Here is a 19,252-nt window from a genome sequence, read left to right as displayed (position 1 = left end):
CTTTGATTTTTTCACAATGCTGTTTGCTTTCACAGTTTAAAATATTTGCAGCAAATATTTTATTTGACACAGCACTAGGAGTAAGACTGTGGGGGAGAGGGTATATTAAATATGTGCTTTCAGGAAAGGAGATAAACAATTTACCTTTAATACTAACACTGCCTAACATATTAGATGGTAGATAACAGCTGACAGAATTAAATTTCCTAGTATTTCTAACAATCCTGAAATCTAAAAGAGGCTATAATTATCAAATTAAACATCAAATGACTCTTTCCCGTAGACGAGTGTAAAAACAAAAAAGCAACTATCAATTAGACTTATAAATGCCTGATGCAACAATGCAACTTAACTCCTTACTTCCTTCCTCTTTAAAAGCTTAAGACTGAGCTTTCTTTCTCAATCTGTCCTATCCTTTCTTAAATATTTAAAAGGATGAGATATAAACTCTCCTTCTAAGCCCCTTACCTGCAAAAACAAAAGGCTGGAACCAGTCTCACCCTTTTAAACCTTATATTTTTCTTCTGGAATCGATCATTTCTATCTTGTGTCATAATCCTTATGTACGTGCTCTTTTAACTGTACTAGACATCAGACCCACGGGGGCAGGGTCAAAATACTGCATCTTTCTATGTATCTCACACAGCTTAGTAAAGACTAAATAGTAAAGATTTAGTCTTGATTCATACTCTGAACTCTCTGCACACTCTATCATCTGAAAAGAATTATTAGAAAGTTCTCTTGCAGAAGGAGATCCTCCTTGTCTGCTGTCAGGTAAGCACAAACCAGACAAAAAGGCCTCTTCTCCTTACCCCTTCAAAGACTAGATTTCCAGCCAAGTCGATCAGTGCCCTTTAGTTAAGAACAGAGTTTACCTCTCTTCACTTCAGAGAACCTGGAAAGGTTCATGTAACCTAGGGACTTTCTTGTCTGCAAGAACAGGAGAATAAAATCAAAGTTTAACCTGTCAGCTACTGACCAGGTCAAAATCCAAAGAAAACCCTAGAAAACAGACTCTAAAGAGTCCTATAAAACCCAGGGAACCCAACTCTTTCAGATGAATACAATCAACACCAGATAAAACTCACACCAGCAGGACCTTACTGCAAATGCACTCCAAGCTGACTGACCCTCACAAGTGAAAAGAGGAGTATGTTCTAAGGGGTATATCATGTTAAACTTTGACATACTCCAAGTCATTTCCCTGTCCTGTGGGTAGTAACAGAGCCCCCTGTAGAGGAGTAAGATTTTCAGTATTAAAAAGACTATGTTTGTAAATTCACAGAAAAAAGACCGAAAATGTTAAACAGTGTTAATAGCAACTGTCTCTGGGGAGGGATTGGAAATAAACCTAGAAGTGTGCAAAGGAAGTTTCCACTTATATACATATTGTATTGTTTTCATTTTTAATGAACATTAATTTATTTCTAAAATTTTAAAACCAAAATTAAGTAAAATTTAGACATGTGATTCTGTTTTTTTCAAAAAGCATTAACAGACCCACATGGAATTCAAAAGAAAAATAAATGCCATTTTGCAGAAGTGTGGCTACTAGGTACCTACAAATCACACAGAAATAATATAATTATCCTCCAAAATAAAAAGGAATACTGGTAACATAACAAAGATGCCCACAGCAACTGTCACCCACTACTCTATGTTCACTACTTTGATTATACACTATTAGCCACCAGAGGGAGTTTCAGTACCCTCCCCTCAAAATTATATTCACTCTAACAAAGCCCTTTTTCAATTTTAACCTAATTAAATAGGTTAGGTTGGCAGAGCTAAAAAAAAAAAAAAAAAATCTTATTTTTACAACAATCCATAAATCATAAAAAGTTTTTACTAACAGAATGCCGCCTTTCAATTTTAATTTTTCATAAGAACTATATATACAAATTTCAGACACTGAGGTTCATGTCTGATTTCCTTAAGAGAAAAACATTTCCCAGTTTGAAAAGCAAACGACCTGGGCAATTAAGTCTATTATCATTGTAATATTATCACTGTAATGGGGTGTTCATATTCTCCAATTATCACAACTTTGGAATTAAAAAAAGTGAAATGTTATACAACTAAGATTCTTGAAAAAAAAGGGGAGACACAAAACTGCAGTCCGAAAACAGCATTATCCAGCCATAATGCCCAATGTAAAGGGTACCGTTATATATTTCAGCTATGCAAAAATAAATAAACATCTTTACAAATTAGTCTGTGACTTAAGCATCTTAAAAATTAAAGTAGAAAGAGCCAAACTTATTTTAACTTTCTTACACTGTTAGGTCATTTTTCTAAGAAATATCAAGGGAAATCATACTGAAAATGGCCAAAACCACAAGCAATGGAACAGAGACAGGCAGACAGACAAAACCCACATAGCAAATTATTCTGAGAAGAGGATTTTGGTTTAATCTAGTTTATAAATCTGTAACACAGTCACCAAGAGTTTTAATACAACGACATGTACAGTGTAGCTCTCATTTCTCACCCCCCTTCTCCAGTACCTTCCCAGTTTCTCTGTAAGGGAAGAGCAAACAGTTTATATTCTTATTCCTTCCCCACATCTTAACACATAAAGTAGCACATTATTCACACTGTCCTACACCTGGGGCGGGGGGCCTCTTTTCATTCTCTAACATATTTTGGAGATCTTTCCATGCCAGTGCACAAAAAGCTTCCTCATTCTTCTTCTCATAACTGATCATGACCAGTTCTTTTTTAATGTTTATTCTTGAGAGAGAGCGTGAGCAGGGGTGGAGCAGAGAGAGGGGGAGGCAAGGAATCAGAAGCAGGCTCCAGGCTCGGAGCTGTCAACACAGAATCTGATGTGGAGCCCGAACTCAGGAACCGGGAGGTCAAGACCAGAGCCGAAGTCGGAACCTCATCCGACTGAGTCACCCAGGTGCCCCTGATTATGGCTGGTTCTACCACAGCTTTCACCTGTCTTCTTCTGGCTAACCTTCGATGACACTGTTCATTCAACTATGTAATACCTGAGTTAGTTTCCTTCCCCCAACAAGATTTTTAAACCAGATTTGAGGTGTCCCAAGAAATAACTTTCAAGAAACCAATTCATTAACTATGTTATATCCTTTTTAAAACGTTTGTTTTTGAAGCAGGTGAAGGGGCAAACATTCCACAATTCTCTTATCGCTAAAGCTACAAATTAGAACGCAATCTTCAAGTGAAATTACCTTTTTCTTGATCTGGGGGATCAGCATAATAATCATATCAACAATGACTGTAAAACTTTCTTATGCTTTTCTTTCACTGTAAAAAAAAAAAATCAATGTTTTCAAGGTTAGTAAGCCTCTAAGTCCTATAGCCCGGCATCCTTATAGCAAGAAACCACCACCTGATTCGATCTTGCATCCGCCAGGTCAGAGGCCGAGGCATTTATCTTCCTGGATCCCGCTCACTATTATCATCAGCAGGACTTCCACACCAGCGAAAACACTCAGGAATATAAGCTCTGCGGCGCTACGTGTTAGAAACTGCCAGAGCGCCAGGACCAGCTACACACAGACTCCAGATTCTCGGGCGGAAAGGGATCTAGAACGGCCAGCTGCGGTGGTGACAGGGCGCGGGGAGGCGCGGGTCGCCAGAAGGAAGACCTGGCGCGGCGCCGCGAGCGCTCGAACCCGCGCAGTCGCCCGAGCCGGACACGGGGAGTCGCGCGCTCCCCGGGAACCGAGCCCCGGAACCACCACCACTAACGGAACCAGCCCACAGGCGGCGGCCGCCGCTCGGACTGCGGACCGCGGCGCGCGGGCCGGGAGCCGGGAGGGCGGGGGTTCCCTGGAGGAGCTGGCCGCCCCGGCGCCCCATTGGGCGCCGCTCCAAACGTGCCCGAGTTGTGACAGGAATAAAGTGGGTCACAAGGCCTAGCGGGTCCCCAGCGAAAGCCCTCTCGGCACCGCGTCTCCGGCTTTCCCGGCCGCCCTGCCACGGGAATCGGCCCCAGCCCCGGGGCGCGCTCCAGCCACCCGGCCCTACCGTGCACCCCAATCCCGCCCCTGCCCCGCAGGTAACCCCAGCAGCCCCAGAGGGCCCTTCAGCTAGAGTGCGACTCCACCCCAACTCCTGGGAGAAGGCACACTAGGGTAATAGGCAAAACTTAGGCTTTAGCTCCCGCCTTCCCCTCCCTTGGCCGCCGCCCCCCGGCCCCCCCTCACACACACCGCCCCCCGCTCCCTCCCCTTCCCCGCGCCCTCACCGTGTAGCTTGCGACGGCTCCGGCTTCTTCCCTCCCCCACCCTGGATTCTGGCTGCGGTGACTCGGAACCACTAACCCGGCAGCGTCCAGGAGACACCGCGGTTGGCAGCACAAGCAGCACCTGGGGTTGTGAATAGCGCCCCCCACCCACCTCCAAAAAATTCACCGCTACTGCCGCCCGCTCCTCCCCCTCCCTTCTCCCCTCCTCCACCGGCACAAGGAGCACGCATGCGCCGCCGAGGCAAGCCTACCGGCGGACTTAAGGCCCCGGGCCCAGCCGGTGGGGCGCCACTCACCGGGAGCGCGCACGCGTCGGCGGCCAGATTTCCTTCGCGCTCTCACTCTCGGGGGTTTCCTTTTTAAGCCGGTAGCCGCAAACCTAGTCTGTGATTGCGCTCCCCGCCAGCGCATGCGTCGTCAGTGACCCCCGCGGGCTCCGACTGCTGGCGCTCAGAGTTTGCCCCTCCCCTCACTCTCCCTTTCCCCAGCGCAACTCGGTGCGCATGCGACTTACCCCGTTAGGCTACGCCGAGCCTCGGAGGGGATCCCGGGCGCCGAGGAGACTCCGGATCCCTTGGGCCGTGCGTCTGCGCCGTCCGCGGAGGGAGACCGGGATCTTTCCGGCGCCCCTCTGTCGGCACACGTTACTGGAAAGCCGGGGAGGCGTGGCCTGGTCGGGTGGAGGGTACGGTCGGTCGGGGCGGGGGGAGGGGAGAAGCGTTGGCTTTAGGTCCGGGCGGCTTTGGCTTTCGCCCATTGTGGAGAGCGTGGAGGAGTAGGGCGAGCTTCTTGCCGGATGAGGCATCCGCGAGTGCAAAAGGGGACCCTCTCCCTTTTGAAAAGCAAATCATTTGCCAGCAACACCTAGGAAGATTTTCCGTGGTTGGCAGGCAGAAGACTTCTCATTCACCAGCAGCATCACTCGTGTTTCCTCTCTTGGGGCTGGGAGAGGTTGTTTGCGAAGGTGGACGGACATCCAGAGACATCTTTTCCTCTCTGGAAGGAGCATGGTTGTTGTTGCTTATTAGTGGGTGGGCCTGCGGAGACCGGATACGCGCCCCTGGCTGGAGGAGGGAGGTGAAACAAGGTCAGGATGTGTTCCTCTGGAGTTTTTCACCTGGCCTTAAAGGCCTGGTGACAGTATAATGGGGGTGAAGCGGTGGGAATATACCAGGACCTAATCTTCATGGCTTCCCTTGTTAGGAAAGTATGTGAATACTTCTCCTCCTTAGGGGAAGTGACTTCCATTGATGCTTATAACAACACTTGGTCAACATGGGAAAGCACGTTTCAGTAGTTATCAGTGATTCGAAAAGAAGTCGTTACAGTCCTAATTCCTAGTAGTTTTCATGTTTTAGTGAATGTCCTTTGGATTTGCAACAGAAGCCATCTTCGTTTCAAAATTGCTCCCTTCAAGGTAACATTCATCTCAGTGAGCATTTGTAATTCTTGGTGTATGCTCACAGAAAAACATCTAAATTGAGGAACTTATCCCACATTCTTCACCTGAGGATTTTAACCTTCTCCATCATATAGCAAACATTTTTGCCTGTTAAGTATTCATTCTCTATTCCGATAATTCCTCTTGGAGAACTATTCACTCAGTCAGTATGGCTGGGGCAGGACCCCAGTGGAGGGAAGCATATTTGAGTTAACCCTCTGCCTTAGGCTGGAGTTACCAAGTAGGAGGCTTGCTCTCTCTTTGCCAGTGGATTTAAATCTGGAAAAAAAAAATGAAGGCCTGAAGCCATCTTTCCACTCACGGATTATTCTGAGAAAGAAGGCAACGTGGGAAAAAGCAGATTCAAAGATGGAGATTTGGGTTGGAAACGTTTAATGCCCTGAACCCAACGTGGGCCAGATAACTGGAAATCTCAGCTAACTTAGTTCTTTCATGTGTTTGTTTTATTGCTTAAACTAGTGAGATGTTTTCTGTCACTTGCTATCACCAATCCTAATAGATGCTGGTAGCAGGAGAGGAGGCAAGGTTAATAATATGAATAAGGTAGGTTGCGGCCAGACCACGGGCTTTTCCTGCTTCCCTATGACTTGAATGTTTATATTCTATTCTAGAGAAAGTGATCCTTCCTCAAATTCTACCTCATCTAGAACTCATATCTTCAAAACACCTTTGCCCCTTTTAATGGTTCCATTGTCCTCTTAGTCACTAGTATCAAATCATGTTCATCTTTGACTCCTTCCTCTCTCATTTTCTGTATTTAATCATTTACCAAGACCAATTGATAATCCTGTTTTTCTGCTCAGTCGTCTGCCACTGCTTGAACATTTCCACAGTTCAGCTCACAGTTTATCTGTTCTCCCCATATTCTCTTCAAGAAGAAAACTGGATCAGATATTTCTAATATCTTTTCCAACTTCCAGATTCTACTTTTCTCTAAAGCAAAAATCCTGCCTCATAGTTTCACAGATCCTAAACAATTGATGTAATTTAAATATTGTTTATTCCTTCTCGTACACCTCGCTGTTTACTTAAACAGCATTTCCAACACCCTTTCCAACTGATTCTCCTAGTTGTCTTGATAGAGATAATATAGCTTAGTTATTAAGAGTACAAAATTGGAAACTAACTGCTAGATTGAAATCCCAACCCCACCACTTAATATCTTCATGACTTTGCGCAAGTTATTTTTCTGTTCTTCAGTTTTCTCATCTGTAAAATGATAATAGCAAACTTGTCTCATGGGATAATTGAGATATAGCAAGCAAATAGATGAGTTGTGTGTGTAATAGTACCTGGTACATAAGAGAGCCCATGTAAGCATTGGCTATTACAAATGATATTCCTTTCTTGGGTCCCATCAGTTACAAAGTCATGTCTGTCCTTTCGTAAGACCTCTCTCATCCATCTTTTATTGGCATTTCTAGTTTCACCACCATAATTTAAGGTAAATTGGGACACACAAAATTTAAGATATGCATAATAGGGAATATAAGGAAAGTTTGTGATTTTTTTAAAAGAAATCTCCATGGTTTAGCCAATTACTAATATTGTTTCTAGATCCTTTAAAATAGAGGGTAGTACAATAACAGGTGGTAATAATAGACTTTGTAGTCAAAGGTCTGGGCTTAAATCCTGAGTAGTAATAAAATAAGATACTGAACAAGTTAAATAATTTGTCTCAACTAAAGAGCATTTATCTGTAAACATAGAAAAATAAGCATCTCAGAGAATTGTGATGATCAAATGTCAATTATAAAGTACTACCTAAAGGTGTAGTAGTAAAGATGGTGGTTTCAGATGTTTACAGTTTGTTGTTGGAAACCTAGGAATGGTTGAAATGACTCAATTTGGGGGGTTTTTTGGTTTTCTTATAGTAACTTTTTAATTTTTTAAATGCTTATTTTTGAGAGAGAGAGAGTGTGTGTGAGCAGGAGAGAGGCAGAGAGAGAGGGAGACACAGAATCCGAAGCAGGCTCCAGGCTCCAAGCTTTCATCACAGAGCCCAACGCAGGGCTTGAACTCAAAGAACCCATGAGATCGTGACCTGAGCTGAAGTCAGAAACAACCCACTGAGCCACCCAGGCACCCCTGAAATGACTCATAAATTTGTAACTCCAGCCTCCACCTCTCCTTTGGGCTCCATACACGTATGTCCAGCTGCCTACCTGATGTCTCCTCATGGGTATCTCAAATACCTTGCATCCTCCCTTCAATCTTTTCACTAAGGAGCCGCATGAAAATTCTTTTGCAAATATGAATGAAGTCATATGCTCCTACTTGAAATCCTTTTGCTTCTCATTTCATTCAGATTCCTAATCATGGTCACAAAACCCTGATCTAGCCCTTGCTGTATCTCCACCCTTAAGTTCTTCATTTTCTATTTTTCTCATAACACTCCCTACCTAGAAACTTCTGTTAGTTCCTTGCTAATCTCTCTCTGTTCTCAGGCTTTGGCACATGCTGTGCCCTTGGACGACTGTTCTACCTTTTCTCATGGCTGGTTCCTTCTCAGTCTTCATGTCTCAAAAATCTATCCTATTTAAGTAGGTCTCTTTCCTATGACTCACCTTCTCCCTCCCCCACAGAGTAGCCACAGTTACTACCTATTATGCCCACTATTTCCTCAATAATACTTATTAAATTACATGTATGTTTGACTTTTGTTTTCTTATTAACTAACCAAACCACCACGTGTGCTTTCTCCACCACTGAGTTTGGCAGCATCTATTTCAGTGCCTGAGGTGAATGAAAAAGTGGATGAATGAATAAATGAGGTAAAAGGCAAAACATGCTAGAAAGCAGTTTTTCGGGTCATCTTTATATCCTAGATTATGACAGCAGGCAGCAGATAATACTGTCAAGAATTAGTCTTAGGGGCTCCTGGGTGGCTCAGTCATTTAAGCGTCTGACTCTTGATTTCAGCTCAGATCACAATTTCACAGTTTGTGAGATTGAGTCCCACGCCAGGCTCTATGCTGACAGCGTGAAGCCTGTTTGGGATTCTTTCTCCCTCTGTCTCTGCCCCTCCTTTGCACATGTGTGCTCTCTCGCTCAAGCTTTCTCTCTCAAAAATAAACTTTAAAGAAAAAAGAATTAGGCTTAATGTTAATAATGTGTTTTAAAGTACAAAGGGGAGATAAACAAACCAAATAGAGAACTATAACAACTCATAATGACCAAAAATGTGGAGAAAGAGTTCAAAAATGCACTCAAGATGCCTTAAAAGGGCTTGCAATCCAGCTGCTCAATCACCTAAGGATCTCATTAAAATAAAACTTCCTGTTTGGTTCTGGCCTGAGATTCTGCATCCCTAACTAGCCTCTGGGAATGCTGCAAATTCCAGGGCCACACTTTGACAAACAAGGCACTGTAAAGTAGGGAAAGGGAATTTCAACAGAGTATGGTTGGCAGCAAGGAATAGAGAAAAATATTAGGTTGGGATATATGAAATACCTACTTTTTTCAAATCCAAAACTGTTGAACGTTGGCAATTTAAAAAAATAAAAATCCATTCAATAAAATGGAAAACAATTTTAAATAATTTCTCTAACTCTGACAAATATTTATACCTTACTTAAATGAGAATGTAAATTAAATAACATATTTATGGAGGCAGTGCTGGCCCGGGATGCCTGCAGGAGAACGTGCCAGAAGAATGGCCGCAGGCGTGGGCATGTGCGCACCATTTGAAGAAGACTGTTACTGGAATCACAACCAGCCACTTAACACATGCTGTAACTCTGATTTTTAGAAATCTGAGTCTTCATGAACTGTTCTTGTGAAAAAAAATGTACTGCCACCTGGTGGATTTGGGTTAAGATCTAGTTAGAAGGGAAAGCTATCTTTTTATTCAGGTATCTCAAATACTACGAATACTTCCTCTGTTAATTTTAACTTAAAAAAGAAAGATAAATACGTATTTACTAAAAAGAAAGATTACATCTAGGGGGACTTTTTACATTTGCTTTTAACTGGAGATACGGTAATGTTCATATTTATATGCATTACATGGTTTTAAAGTTACATTTTAACTTTATGACTTTTAAAATGCATCCATCCATTTGTTAAATAGAATTACAGCAGCTGGACCAGTATAGGTAATTATTTCTCTTACATGTGTGCACAGTGCTGTAAAACACACACACACACAACACAAAACACAAAAATCCATGTATGCGACCCTCAACTTTCCCTCCATTCATCCCAAGATGTATGTTTTCAAAAGCCCTTATGAGCTACCTCAGAAGAAAGGCATCTCCCTAATCCTTTGCAAAATTAGATCATTTGATTTTATTTTACCTGGATCCTGAATTCAAATCTATTTTTACCTTTCCTCCCACTTCCTCATTCTCTGAGCCTCTGATTCTTACTTCCCCCACCCCCAAGACCAGCAGTCTCTTTTTTGACTCCGTGTTAAACTGTCTCAATTCTCAGCAACTTATTCTTGTAATTTAATCATTCAAACAGTCTAGATTTTCTCACAGTGAACATCCCCAATCAGAATAATGGGTTATTAATACAAAGTAGAAGAATGAAATCTGCTATTAAACTATTATGGTCTAGATTTACCACTCTTTTCTCTAAAAGTGCTATTCATTCTTAAGCCAAGATCAAACATCCTGTAGGTCCTCTGCAATGTCCTAATATTATATATTTTTCCATGATAAATTCTGTGATTACTATTAAAACATAGGTAAGCCTCACAGTATATTTTTCTCATTTCTCCTAATTTTAGAAACTTTACATATCATGTAGCTCTACTGATTCTATAGCCTATCAGTGAAAGTACTTAGTAATATTTTAACTTCAAACTCAAGTTTGAACAACGAGTAGAGAAGTTTCTTATGTACTTTTCAGAATCCTTAAATTGTGTTTTTCTATTGAGTGGTTAATTTTTTTAACAGCTAAGAGATGGCAAAGAAAAAGTATATAGTCAAAAGTTTGTAAGTCAAGGCCCCTAAATAATAAACTTTAAAAATCTCTCAATGTAGGAGTGCCTGGCTGGCTTAGTCAGTAGAGCATGCGACTCTTGATGTCAGGGTCCTGAGTTCAAGCCTACATTGGGTGTAGAGCCTACTTTAAAAATATTTAATAATAAAAAATTTTTAAATAAAAATAAAATTATTGATGTAAATGAAATAAAATTTAAGGTCATCTTTCATTATTTTCATTCATAGGCCTCTGGGAATAAGCAACACAGAGGACTTGTGGGTCATAATAAAGGATAAACCACAGATTCTGGTTTTGTTGGGGGCAAGAAATTGTGAAACATCTGAAAGTTTTTGAAATGATATGTAAGCTATAATTCTAATATAAAAAATAAATCTATAAATCTGATCTCTATAAAGGCAGTGACAAAACATTCAATATATAAATAGTTTGAAGCTATTTATTAAATATTTCTATTTGGTATCATCATCACTGCTTGAACTATTAGTGTCATCATAAAGAGAAGTGTTTCTAATTGAAGATACCATCACATCTACAATGCCTTTTTTGGGGTTTTCTTCTAAATCAGTCTGTATTGCTCCAACTTCTGCTAGTTTCCATTCAAGTTCTGCAATAAATAACACACCATTAAGTCAGATAAAAATCTTGGGAAATGAAAAGTATTTCTCATCTATATAAAACAGTAGTTGATGCTAATAAAAACTTAATGTGTAAATGATGATATATTTAGAATTGAGTAACCATGAAAGGACTACAATATCAAAAGACACACTGGATACAGCAAAATTATACTTAAAGGGAGAAATTATGGCTAAAATGTTTATTTCCACTGGGTGTTATATGGAAACCAATTTGACAATAAACTATTAAAAAAAAATAAAATGTTTATTTTAAATTGACTGAAAATAAGTGGCTTAAAATTTCAAATCAAAAAGCTAGGAAGAGAACAATAAAGTAAACCCCTCAAAAAGGCCAAAAGAGGAATATAAGAAAAAACTTCAGCAAAAGTAGAAAAAATCAGTATGCATGACCAACAAAATCAGAAGCTGGTTCTTCTTAGAAACTAATAGACATGCCTCAGGCAAAAATGATCACAAGAGGGATGAAATCAATTCATATAAAGAATTTACACGGGACAAAGTCAAAGATTCCAATATGGCTGAGACTGAAAAATGTATGCCAACACATTTGAAAACTTCAATGGAAAAATTTGAATAAAAATATAAATTACCAAAATATATTTGAGAGACAAACCAAAAGAATTGAACTGATAGCCAAAAACCCCAATCCCTGAAAATTTATCATTTTTTAAAATTTATTCCTAAGTACTGTATAGATGAACAGGACATTTATGAGGCAAGTTACAAAACACACTTCTGAGGAAAATTATAAAATATGTTACAAAATGTAATATATGTATCTATGAGGCAAATTATAGAAAACATAAAAGACCAAGATAAATGATGAGATCTATCTCATTCATGGATAGGAACATTCACTGTTATTGGATATTAAGTCTCCAACAATCTATAAATATGATTCTAATAGAATTTTTCATATAAGTTGACTAATTCCAACATTTACATGAAATTTTGAAAATAGTCTTGCCCTACTAGAGACAACTAGGTTGTTACAAAGCTATGTAATAAACACAGTGCTGTGTTGAGACAAATAGTAGAGACTTCATAAACAAATTGAAGCATTTTGGGAACCATGAAAAATAACATTAGTAAACATTAAAAATCTGTGGAAAAAACACTTCACATACATTAGAATGGTTACTATACAACACACGCACACACACAAAACAATCGATGTTGGCGAGGATGTGGAGAAATTGGAATTCCTGTGCTCTGTTGGGGACAGTGTAAGATGGGACACTGTGCAAAACAATACGCTAGTTCCCAAAAACTTAAAATGGAATTACTATATGATCCAGCAATTCAATGTCTGACTAAATACCCAAAAGAACTGAAGCAGGGACTAGAACAAATTATTTCTACATTTAGGTTTATAACAGCATGATTCACAATGGCCAAAGAGTAGAAGCAACCCAAGTGTCCATGCACAGTGAATGGATAAACAAAATGTGGTCTAAACATAGAATGGCATATTAGCCTTAAAAAGGAAGGCAGTTCTGACAAATGCTGTAATATGAACGAACTGTAAGGACATTATGCTAAGTGAAATAAGCCAGTCACAAGGGGACAAATACGGTATGATTCACTTACATGAGGTACTGAGAGTAGTCAAATTCATGGAATCAGAAAGTAGAATGGTGGTTGCCAAGACTAGAGGAAAGGGGAAAGGGAAGGGGCTATTGTTCAGTGGGTATGGGGAGTTGCAATGATGCAAGATAAAAAGAGTTATAGAGACGGATGATGGTGGTGGTTGCAGAACAGTGTGAATGTACTACTGACACTGAACTATATACCTAAAAATATTTAAATAAGTCTTGGGGATGTAATGTACAGCATAGTAACTATGATTAATAACACTGTATTACACATTTTAAAAATGGTTAAGATGACACATTTCATGTTATATGCATTTTACAACAGTTTTTTTTATGTTTAAAAATACAAAGAAAAAAAAAAAAAACCCACCAAAAACCAAAAAAACACAGACCAGATAACATACTACTCGAGATAGTGATTGCCTCTAGGGAGACAGGCTGGGGATGGGACTAGGAATGAAAATATAGGTAACTTCAACTGTGTCTGTAATGTTTATTTGAGCAACAAAGAAACAAATAGCTCAAGCAAACATGAATAAATGTTCACATTTGTTATTTTTGTCAGTAATTGATTACATGAATGTTTGCTGTATTTTTGTTTGTACTCTTATGTATTAATTTCTTTTAAATTAAAAGGATGAGGTCCAGTGGCTTTAACATGATACTGTGAGAAAAAGATTTTAATAAAATAGAAGTAAAGCAGTTCCAAGAAATTACTAGATCAAGGATAAGGCCTTAGAAGTAGGTTAGGAACTGGGGTGCCTGGGTGGCTCAGTCGGTCAAGCATCCAACTCTGGCTCAGGTCGTGATCTCGTGGTCTGTGAGTTTAAGCCCTGTGTCAGGTTATGTGCTGATAGCTCACAGAGCCCCAGAGCCTTTTTCAGATTCTGTGTCTCCTCTCTCTGCCCCTCCCCAGCTCACGTTCTCTTTCTCAAAATAATAAAACACTAAAAAAAAAAGTAGGTTAGGAAGTAAAAATTGTTAAAGAAGATAAAATTATAAACTATTGAGCTGTGTACAATGAAAAAGAAAATAAAGGGAATTGATTAACCAAATTGGATAGTATGAATAAGTAAAAAATAAATTGTATTGAGAAAATATACTACAGAGAGTTGAGAAAAGACAAGATTATGAATTGGTCCAAAATCACGCAACAAGCAAAATGGAAATCTAGGAGAACCATGAAGGAATAGGGTATTGAGGGGAGAATGAAGAATGGCAGGGCATTTGGGTCCAGGGAAATCCGAGTATGAGACAAAGAATCAAGGCACAGATGAGTAAGGTGTGGCTGTGGTAGTGACTGAAGACCAGCCTGGCTGGCACAGAAACTAGAAAGCACTGAAATGCTGAAATGGGTCGCAATGCTCAAGCAGAAGATTTTGTATTTTTTACTGATTTGACACAAGGAACTATTAAGGAATTAAGCAAGTGGATGTTATAACAAGAAATTACTGAGGAAAATTAATCTGGAGACATACAAGAAGACACTGGAAGCTAGAGGAAAAAGTCTTGTGTTTTATGAAAATAAACTTCCATGTTATTTGTTAATTTATAGAAGTTTTCATCTGTTTTTATAAACATTTTAAAAATAATATCATTACCTTCTAGCTTGAGATTTATCCCTCCACATTCTATAATTCCAATGAATTTGCCTTCTATTTGACCATTTTTGTAAACAAAAATTGTTGGTAAACAATTATCATGGTAATGTTGAATACAACTATTCACGATGGCTTTAACAAATTTAGTTTCTGGAAACTTTCTTGCTAGGAGACTAAGATGCTGGTTAACCAACAAACACATTGGGATGCTAAAAAAAAAAAGAGAGAGAGAAATAGTACATAATATCTTTTTAAAACAGACTACTTATCTCAATCTAATGAAGTGAAACATCTCCATGACAAAAATATAGCTTTGATATTCTTTTAATGTAATAGCATATCAACTTTCATCCTCTGTTGTTACCCTTAGTGATTATGAACTGCAGAGCCCTCTCATATTAATTACAGACACAGTTACAGCCTGGGAGTGAAGCTTGCTACCATGGGAATTTGATGCCTAACTAAGGCTAACCATGTCTGACTTAGCATCAATTTAATCAAGCCAGTTCCTAGTTAATTGGACCCAAGAAAAAACAAAAAACAGCACACTTCTAGGGAATTCTTGGCATTTCTAAGTTTAAACAAGGGGTTCCAATTCTTTTTACCATCTTGGGTTTATTTCCACATGAGATTATCACAACCAAAGTGTCTTATCTCAAACTTACATGAATTTGACTCGAACATACTCTACCCACACTTTTCTTTGACATCCTACTTCATGCAGCATCCTGTTCCCTATTATCCAGAACTCTTCCCTATCAGATATTTAAGGGGCCCCTGGCTGGCTCAGTTGGAAGATCATGAGACTCTTGATCTTGGGGTTGTGAGTTCGAGGCCCACCTTGGGTATAGATTATTAAAAATAAATAAACTTTCCAAAAACATTGATTGGAACTGTAACCAGAACCTGCATTTCTTCCTGCTTTATCACTTGACTCCCATTATACCTACTCTTCAATCATCTATTTTCTCTATCACTCTGTTTATCAAACTGCTTCAGAGTTACTCCTTTACTTTAGCCCATATGCCTTCCATTTCCTGTGGGACCTTTCTGTTTGGTATTCTGCTCTTTCTTTTCCTGTTTTTTTTTTTTTTTCCTCAATCTTCTTCACTTTCTTTTTTTTTCCTTAACTTATTTATTTTGAGAGAGAGAGTGAGAGAGAGAATTGGGGAGGGGCAGTGGGAGGAAGACAGAAAGAATCCCAAGCACAGAGCCCAACTCAGGTTTCAAACTCATGAACTGTGAGATCATGACCTGAGCCAAAGCCAAGAGCTGGACACTTAACCTACTGAGCCACCCAGGCACCCCCAGGCTTCACTTTCTATAAATATATTCAAGTTACTAATTTTTTAGAGTTCCTTACAACTCTGTGTCCCCTTCAGATAACTACTCTCTCTCCTGTTCATAGTCCAAATAAAAAAGAAAATAATCATCTCAATGCTCTACTTCATTTTTTGAAAGGTTCTCCTTTTTTTTGGCTTTTGTGATAACACTTTCTATTAATTTCCTTTTTACTTCTTTGACTTCCTTCTTCTATGCCTCAAATGTAGATATTCTTTCTGGATCCTCTTCTCATACTAGACACATTCACTGTGCAATCTTATCCATTCTGGTAGCAACACTGAGGAGCTGCATCTTCCCTCCTCTCTCAACGAAAAAAAAAAACTATAAATAGGTGTATATTACACATTTCTTCTCTATTTTCTTAGGTTAGCACTCAAGTCAAGAATCTCTCTTTTCTCTATAACATCTAACCAGTAATCAAGTCAGGTTGCTTCCACCTCCTTATACCTATTCCCCTTTCTCTCCATTACTTTATTCCTTTCCTTTCTTATCTGAGCTACATCAGATTGTCCTCAATAGTCTGTTTCCAGGCTTGGTTCCCAAAATTCATCCTTGACCTGCTGAGAAAGTGAGCTCAGCATGAAAATCTCATCATGTAACAACTGCCCTTCCCTTTAGCTTAAAACCCCTCCGTGGCTCCTCGCTGCCTTCAGGATAAAGTCTGGGCTCCTCCGTGTAGCTTTCAAGGTTCTCAGTGGTCTCCTCACCATTCCGCTCTGCCTTCTACCATTACTTAAAATCCTCCAAAGCAAGATACTGTCTCTTATTTCTGTATCTTCCTTCGAGCTGTACCTCCATCTAAAATACCCCATTCATCCTGTTTACTTCCATCTTGGGGAATCTTATTTTTTGAGGCCAAGACGAGGAGTTATGTACTCTACAGAAAGTTCCACACTTCCTCTTCCAAGAATAAAACTTTCTACTCCCTCTTCAGCACTTTTACTCTACTATGTATAGAATTCAACTCTAGTACCTAACAGACTTATTATGTTTAATTATCTTTCTCTACTACACTGAAACTTCTTTAACGACACAGACAGACGTCTTACATAACTTTTGCATCTCCGGCATCTACAAAATCCTCAGACATTCCCTTAATACTAGATAATGCTATGTATCAATTCACGGAGCAAGCAAGAAAGAAAGCTAAGAAAAACAAATTAAATGCATTATCCATTTAATTTACATTTCAGAATATATAACATCATTTATTTTGATAATTATAACCTGCTACAAATCTAGATCCTGCTTTATTTTAGTAGGTGGCCTACTTTAATATTAGAAAAGTATGTACTACCTAACATCAGTTTTCCACACAAAGCAAGAATTAAATTGACTTTATATGTTTCAGTTTTCCTCAAGTAGGTGAAATGAACCCACTAAATGAGAGAGATATCTAATTCAAAGGGATTTTATCATCCCTTTCAGAATGAAAGCTGAGTCAGTGGTATAGCAGACACTTATGATGTAGGTGACATGAATGGCAAAAGGCAGTGGACATTGATGGTGATAGCGAAAAGTGTGGAAATAGGAGTATGGTGTCATAGATGATGGTACAGCGAGGAAGCGGTTGTCTGAAGATGATTCTGACAGCAAGTGGTAAGGGAATAAATTTGGTGTTGGGGTTCAAGGGCCAGAATTTAACCCCAGAAGAATTGTAAAATATAAGGAAGACCTCTGACATCAGAATATGAGTTAAAGGCTTATTTATGGTCTTCAAGTTTTAAAATATACATTTGGCATAGGAATGATGTAGAAGCCCAAGGTGGAGTCACTTGCCCCCAAGAAAGCAAACAAACATTTAATTGCAGTTTCAACCTCTCTGGAAGTGGAATTTAAGTCACTCAATCTGGAATTTTCTGGTCAGTACCAAATGAGGTAATCTGTTACAGAGGCTCTCCATTCCCCAAAGGAAGATGAGGTGATCCATCTAATAAGAACACTCCTGTGTTCCCCCTAAGAGAAACAATCTTTCCTTTTACAGATAACTTCCTGCCCACCCTACTTCCTATAAAAACCTTCCATTTTGTACAACTCTTGGGAGCTCCCCTAGTTGTTTGCTCTAGATAGGATGCTACCTGATTCATTAATCATTTAATAAAGTCAACTAGATCTTCAAATTTACTTGAATTTTGTTTTTTAACATTATGAGTTTTTTTTAGTGGTCTTTGTTACATGTTTTATAAAACCTCAAAACTAGATACAAATATCTTAAAACATTAGTATATTAACATTTTATAAAAATGCTATGGTCATTACCATGATCTGTATAAATGAATTATAACCGACACATCTTTTTCTGCATTTGTGACTTCATTCACATACTGATTTCCAGAAATTTCTCTTAATTCCCCAAATTTTTGTTTTTTCTGAAGAGCTTTCCATTCCTGTAACCGCTTTTCTCTAAAAAAATGAAATGAAATTACATAAGAAAACTAGTTATAGTCTTCAGGTCATTCCTATACCCAGAAACAATTTAGGGCAGTGAATGTCAGGCTAGTATGTATCCAACACTTTATTTAAAAAAATTTTTTAGTGTTTATTTGTTTTTGAAGGAGAGCGAGCACAAGCAAGGGGGAGGGGCAGAGAAAGAGGAACACAGAATCTGAAGCAGGCTTCAGCCTCCGAGATGTCAGCACAGAGCCCAACACAGGGCTTGAACCCAAAAACCGTGCAATCATGATCTGAGCTGAAGTCGGAGGCTCACCCAACTGAGCCACCCAGGCACCTCTCAAACATTTTAAAGAATGACAGAATAACTATCAATTCTCTTATAATGCCACTTCCTCTTTTCTATAGGCATTTGTGTTATGAATATTGCAAAGAGGATTTGGCTATTGACTTCTAAATTTATTTTTATTTAAGACTAGGTCTTTTAATTTAATTTTATTTTATTTTATTTGAGAGATAGAGACAGCGTGAGCAGGGGAGGGTCAGAGAGAGAGGGAGACACAGAATCTGAAGCAGGCTCTAGGCTCTGAGCTAGCTGTCAGCACAGAGCCCGACGTGGGGCTCGAACCCACGAACCATGAGATCATGACCTGAGCCAAAGCGTCCCACCTATGTGCCCCTAAGACTAGGTCTTAATCATAGCTATAGAGAACATTGTGCCAACAAATTTTCATACATACACAGGTTAAATACTTACTAAGGAAGAATATACATAATAATAGCTAACATTTATTGAGTGCTTACTATGTTGCCAGGCACTGTTTTAAGTGCATTACATTAATTTAACTATCAAATTAGTACTATTGATACCCGTTTACATGCTCTTAACTATCATGCTAAGCTGAACTTCAGTCCAAAGCTTTTGCAAATACATGTAATTACTTGTTATAAATTTATTGCAGGTAGAGACGTGGTAGAGAAGAGTGATTACTCTAAGACTAAACTGGGTTTAAATGCCAGCTCCTACTTATGAGCAGCATGAACTCAGG

General features: G+C 39.2%; 2 protein-coding genes across 5 annotated transcripts in view; both read right to left on the bottom strand.

Annotated features, from left to right (window-relative positions):
• CLOCK (clock circadian regulator) overlaps positions 1-4,856 on the bottom strand; it is a 135,151-nt gene extending 130,295 nt beyond the window's left edge. The window contains exons 1-2 of one of the 2 annotated variants that reach the window (XM_029945680.1): positions 4,734-4,856; positions 3,198-3,273 (exon numbers count right to left, since the gene is read on the bottom strand). The gene's annotated coding sequence lies outside the window, so the exon portion shown is untranslated. Of the gene's footprint in view, positions 1-3,197; positions 3,274-4,515; positions 4,681-4,733 lie in introns of those variants that run through there. The other variant, XM_029945679.1, reaches the window with a different exon arrangement.
• Positions 4,857-11,052: 6,196 nt separating this feature from the next.
• Positions 11,053-19,252, bottom strand: part of PDCL2 (phosducin like 2) — a 35,851-nt gene continuing 27,651 nt past the window's right edge. For 2 of the 3 annotated variants that reach the window (XM_029931888.1, XM_029931884.1), the window contains 3 exons: positions 18,072-18,215; positions 14,469-14,677; positions 11,053-11,238 (listed from right to left, as the gene is read on the bottom strand). In XM_029931888.1, coding sequence (XP_029787748.1) covers positions 11,084-11,238; positions 14,469-14,677; positions 18,072-18,215 — 508 coding nt within the window. In that variant the 3' untranslated portion in view covers positions 11,053-11,083. The remainder of the gene's footprint in view (positions 11,239-14,468; positions 14,678-18,071; positions 18,216-19,252) is intronic. The other variant, XM_029931896.1, reaches the window with a different exon arrangement.

The sequence above is a fragment of the Suricata suricatta genome, chromosome 1 (assembly GCF_006229205.1).
Source record: "Suricata suricatta isolate VVHF042 chromosome 1, meerkat_22Aug2017_6uvM2_HiC, whole genome shotgun sequence".
NCBI classification, from domain to species: Eukaryota; Metazoa; Chordata; class Mammalia; order Carnivora; family Herpestidae; genus Suricata; species Suricata suricatta.
The sequence above is the reverse complement of the archived record's forward strand: the minus strand, read 5'-3'. Positions and strand labels throughout refer to the sequence as shown.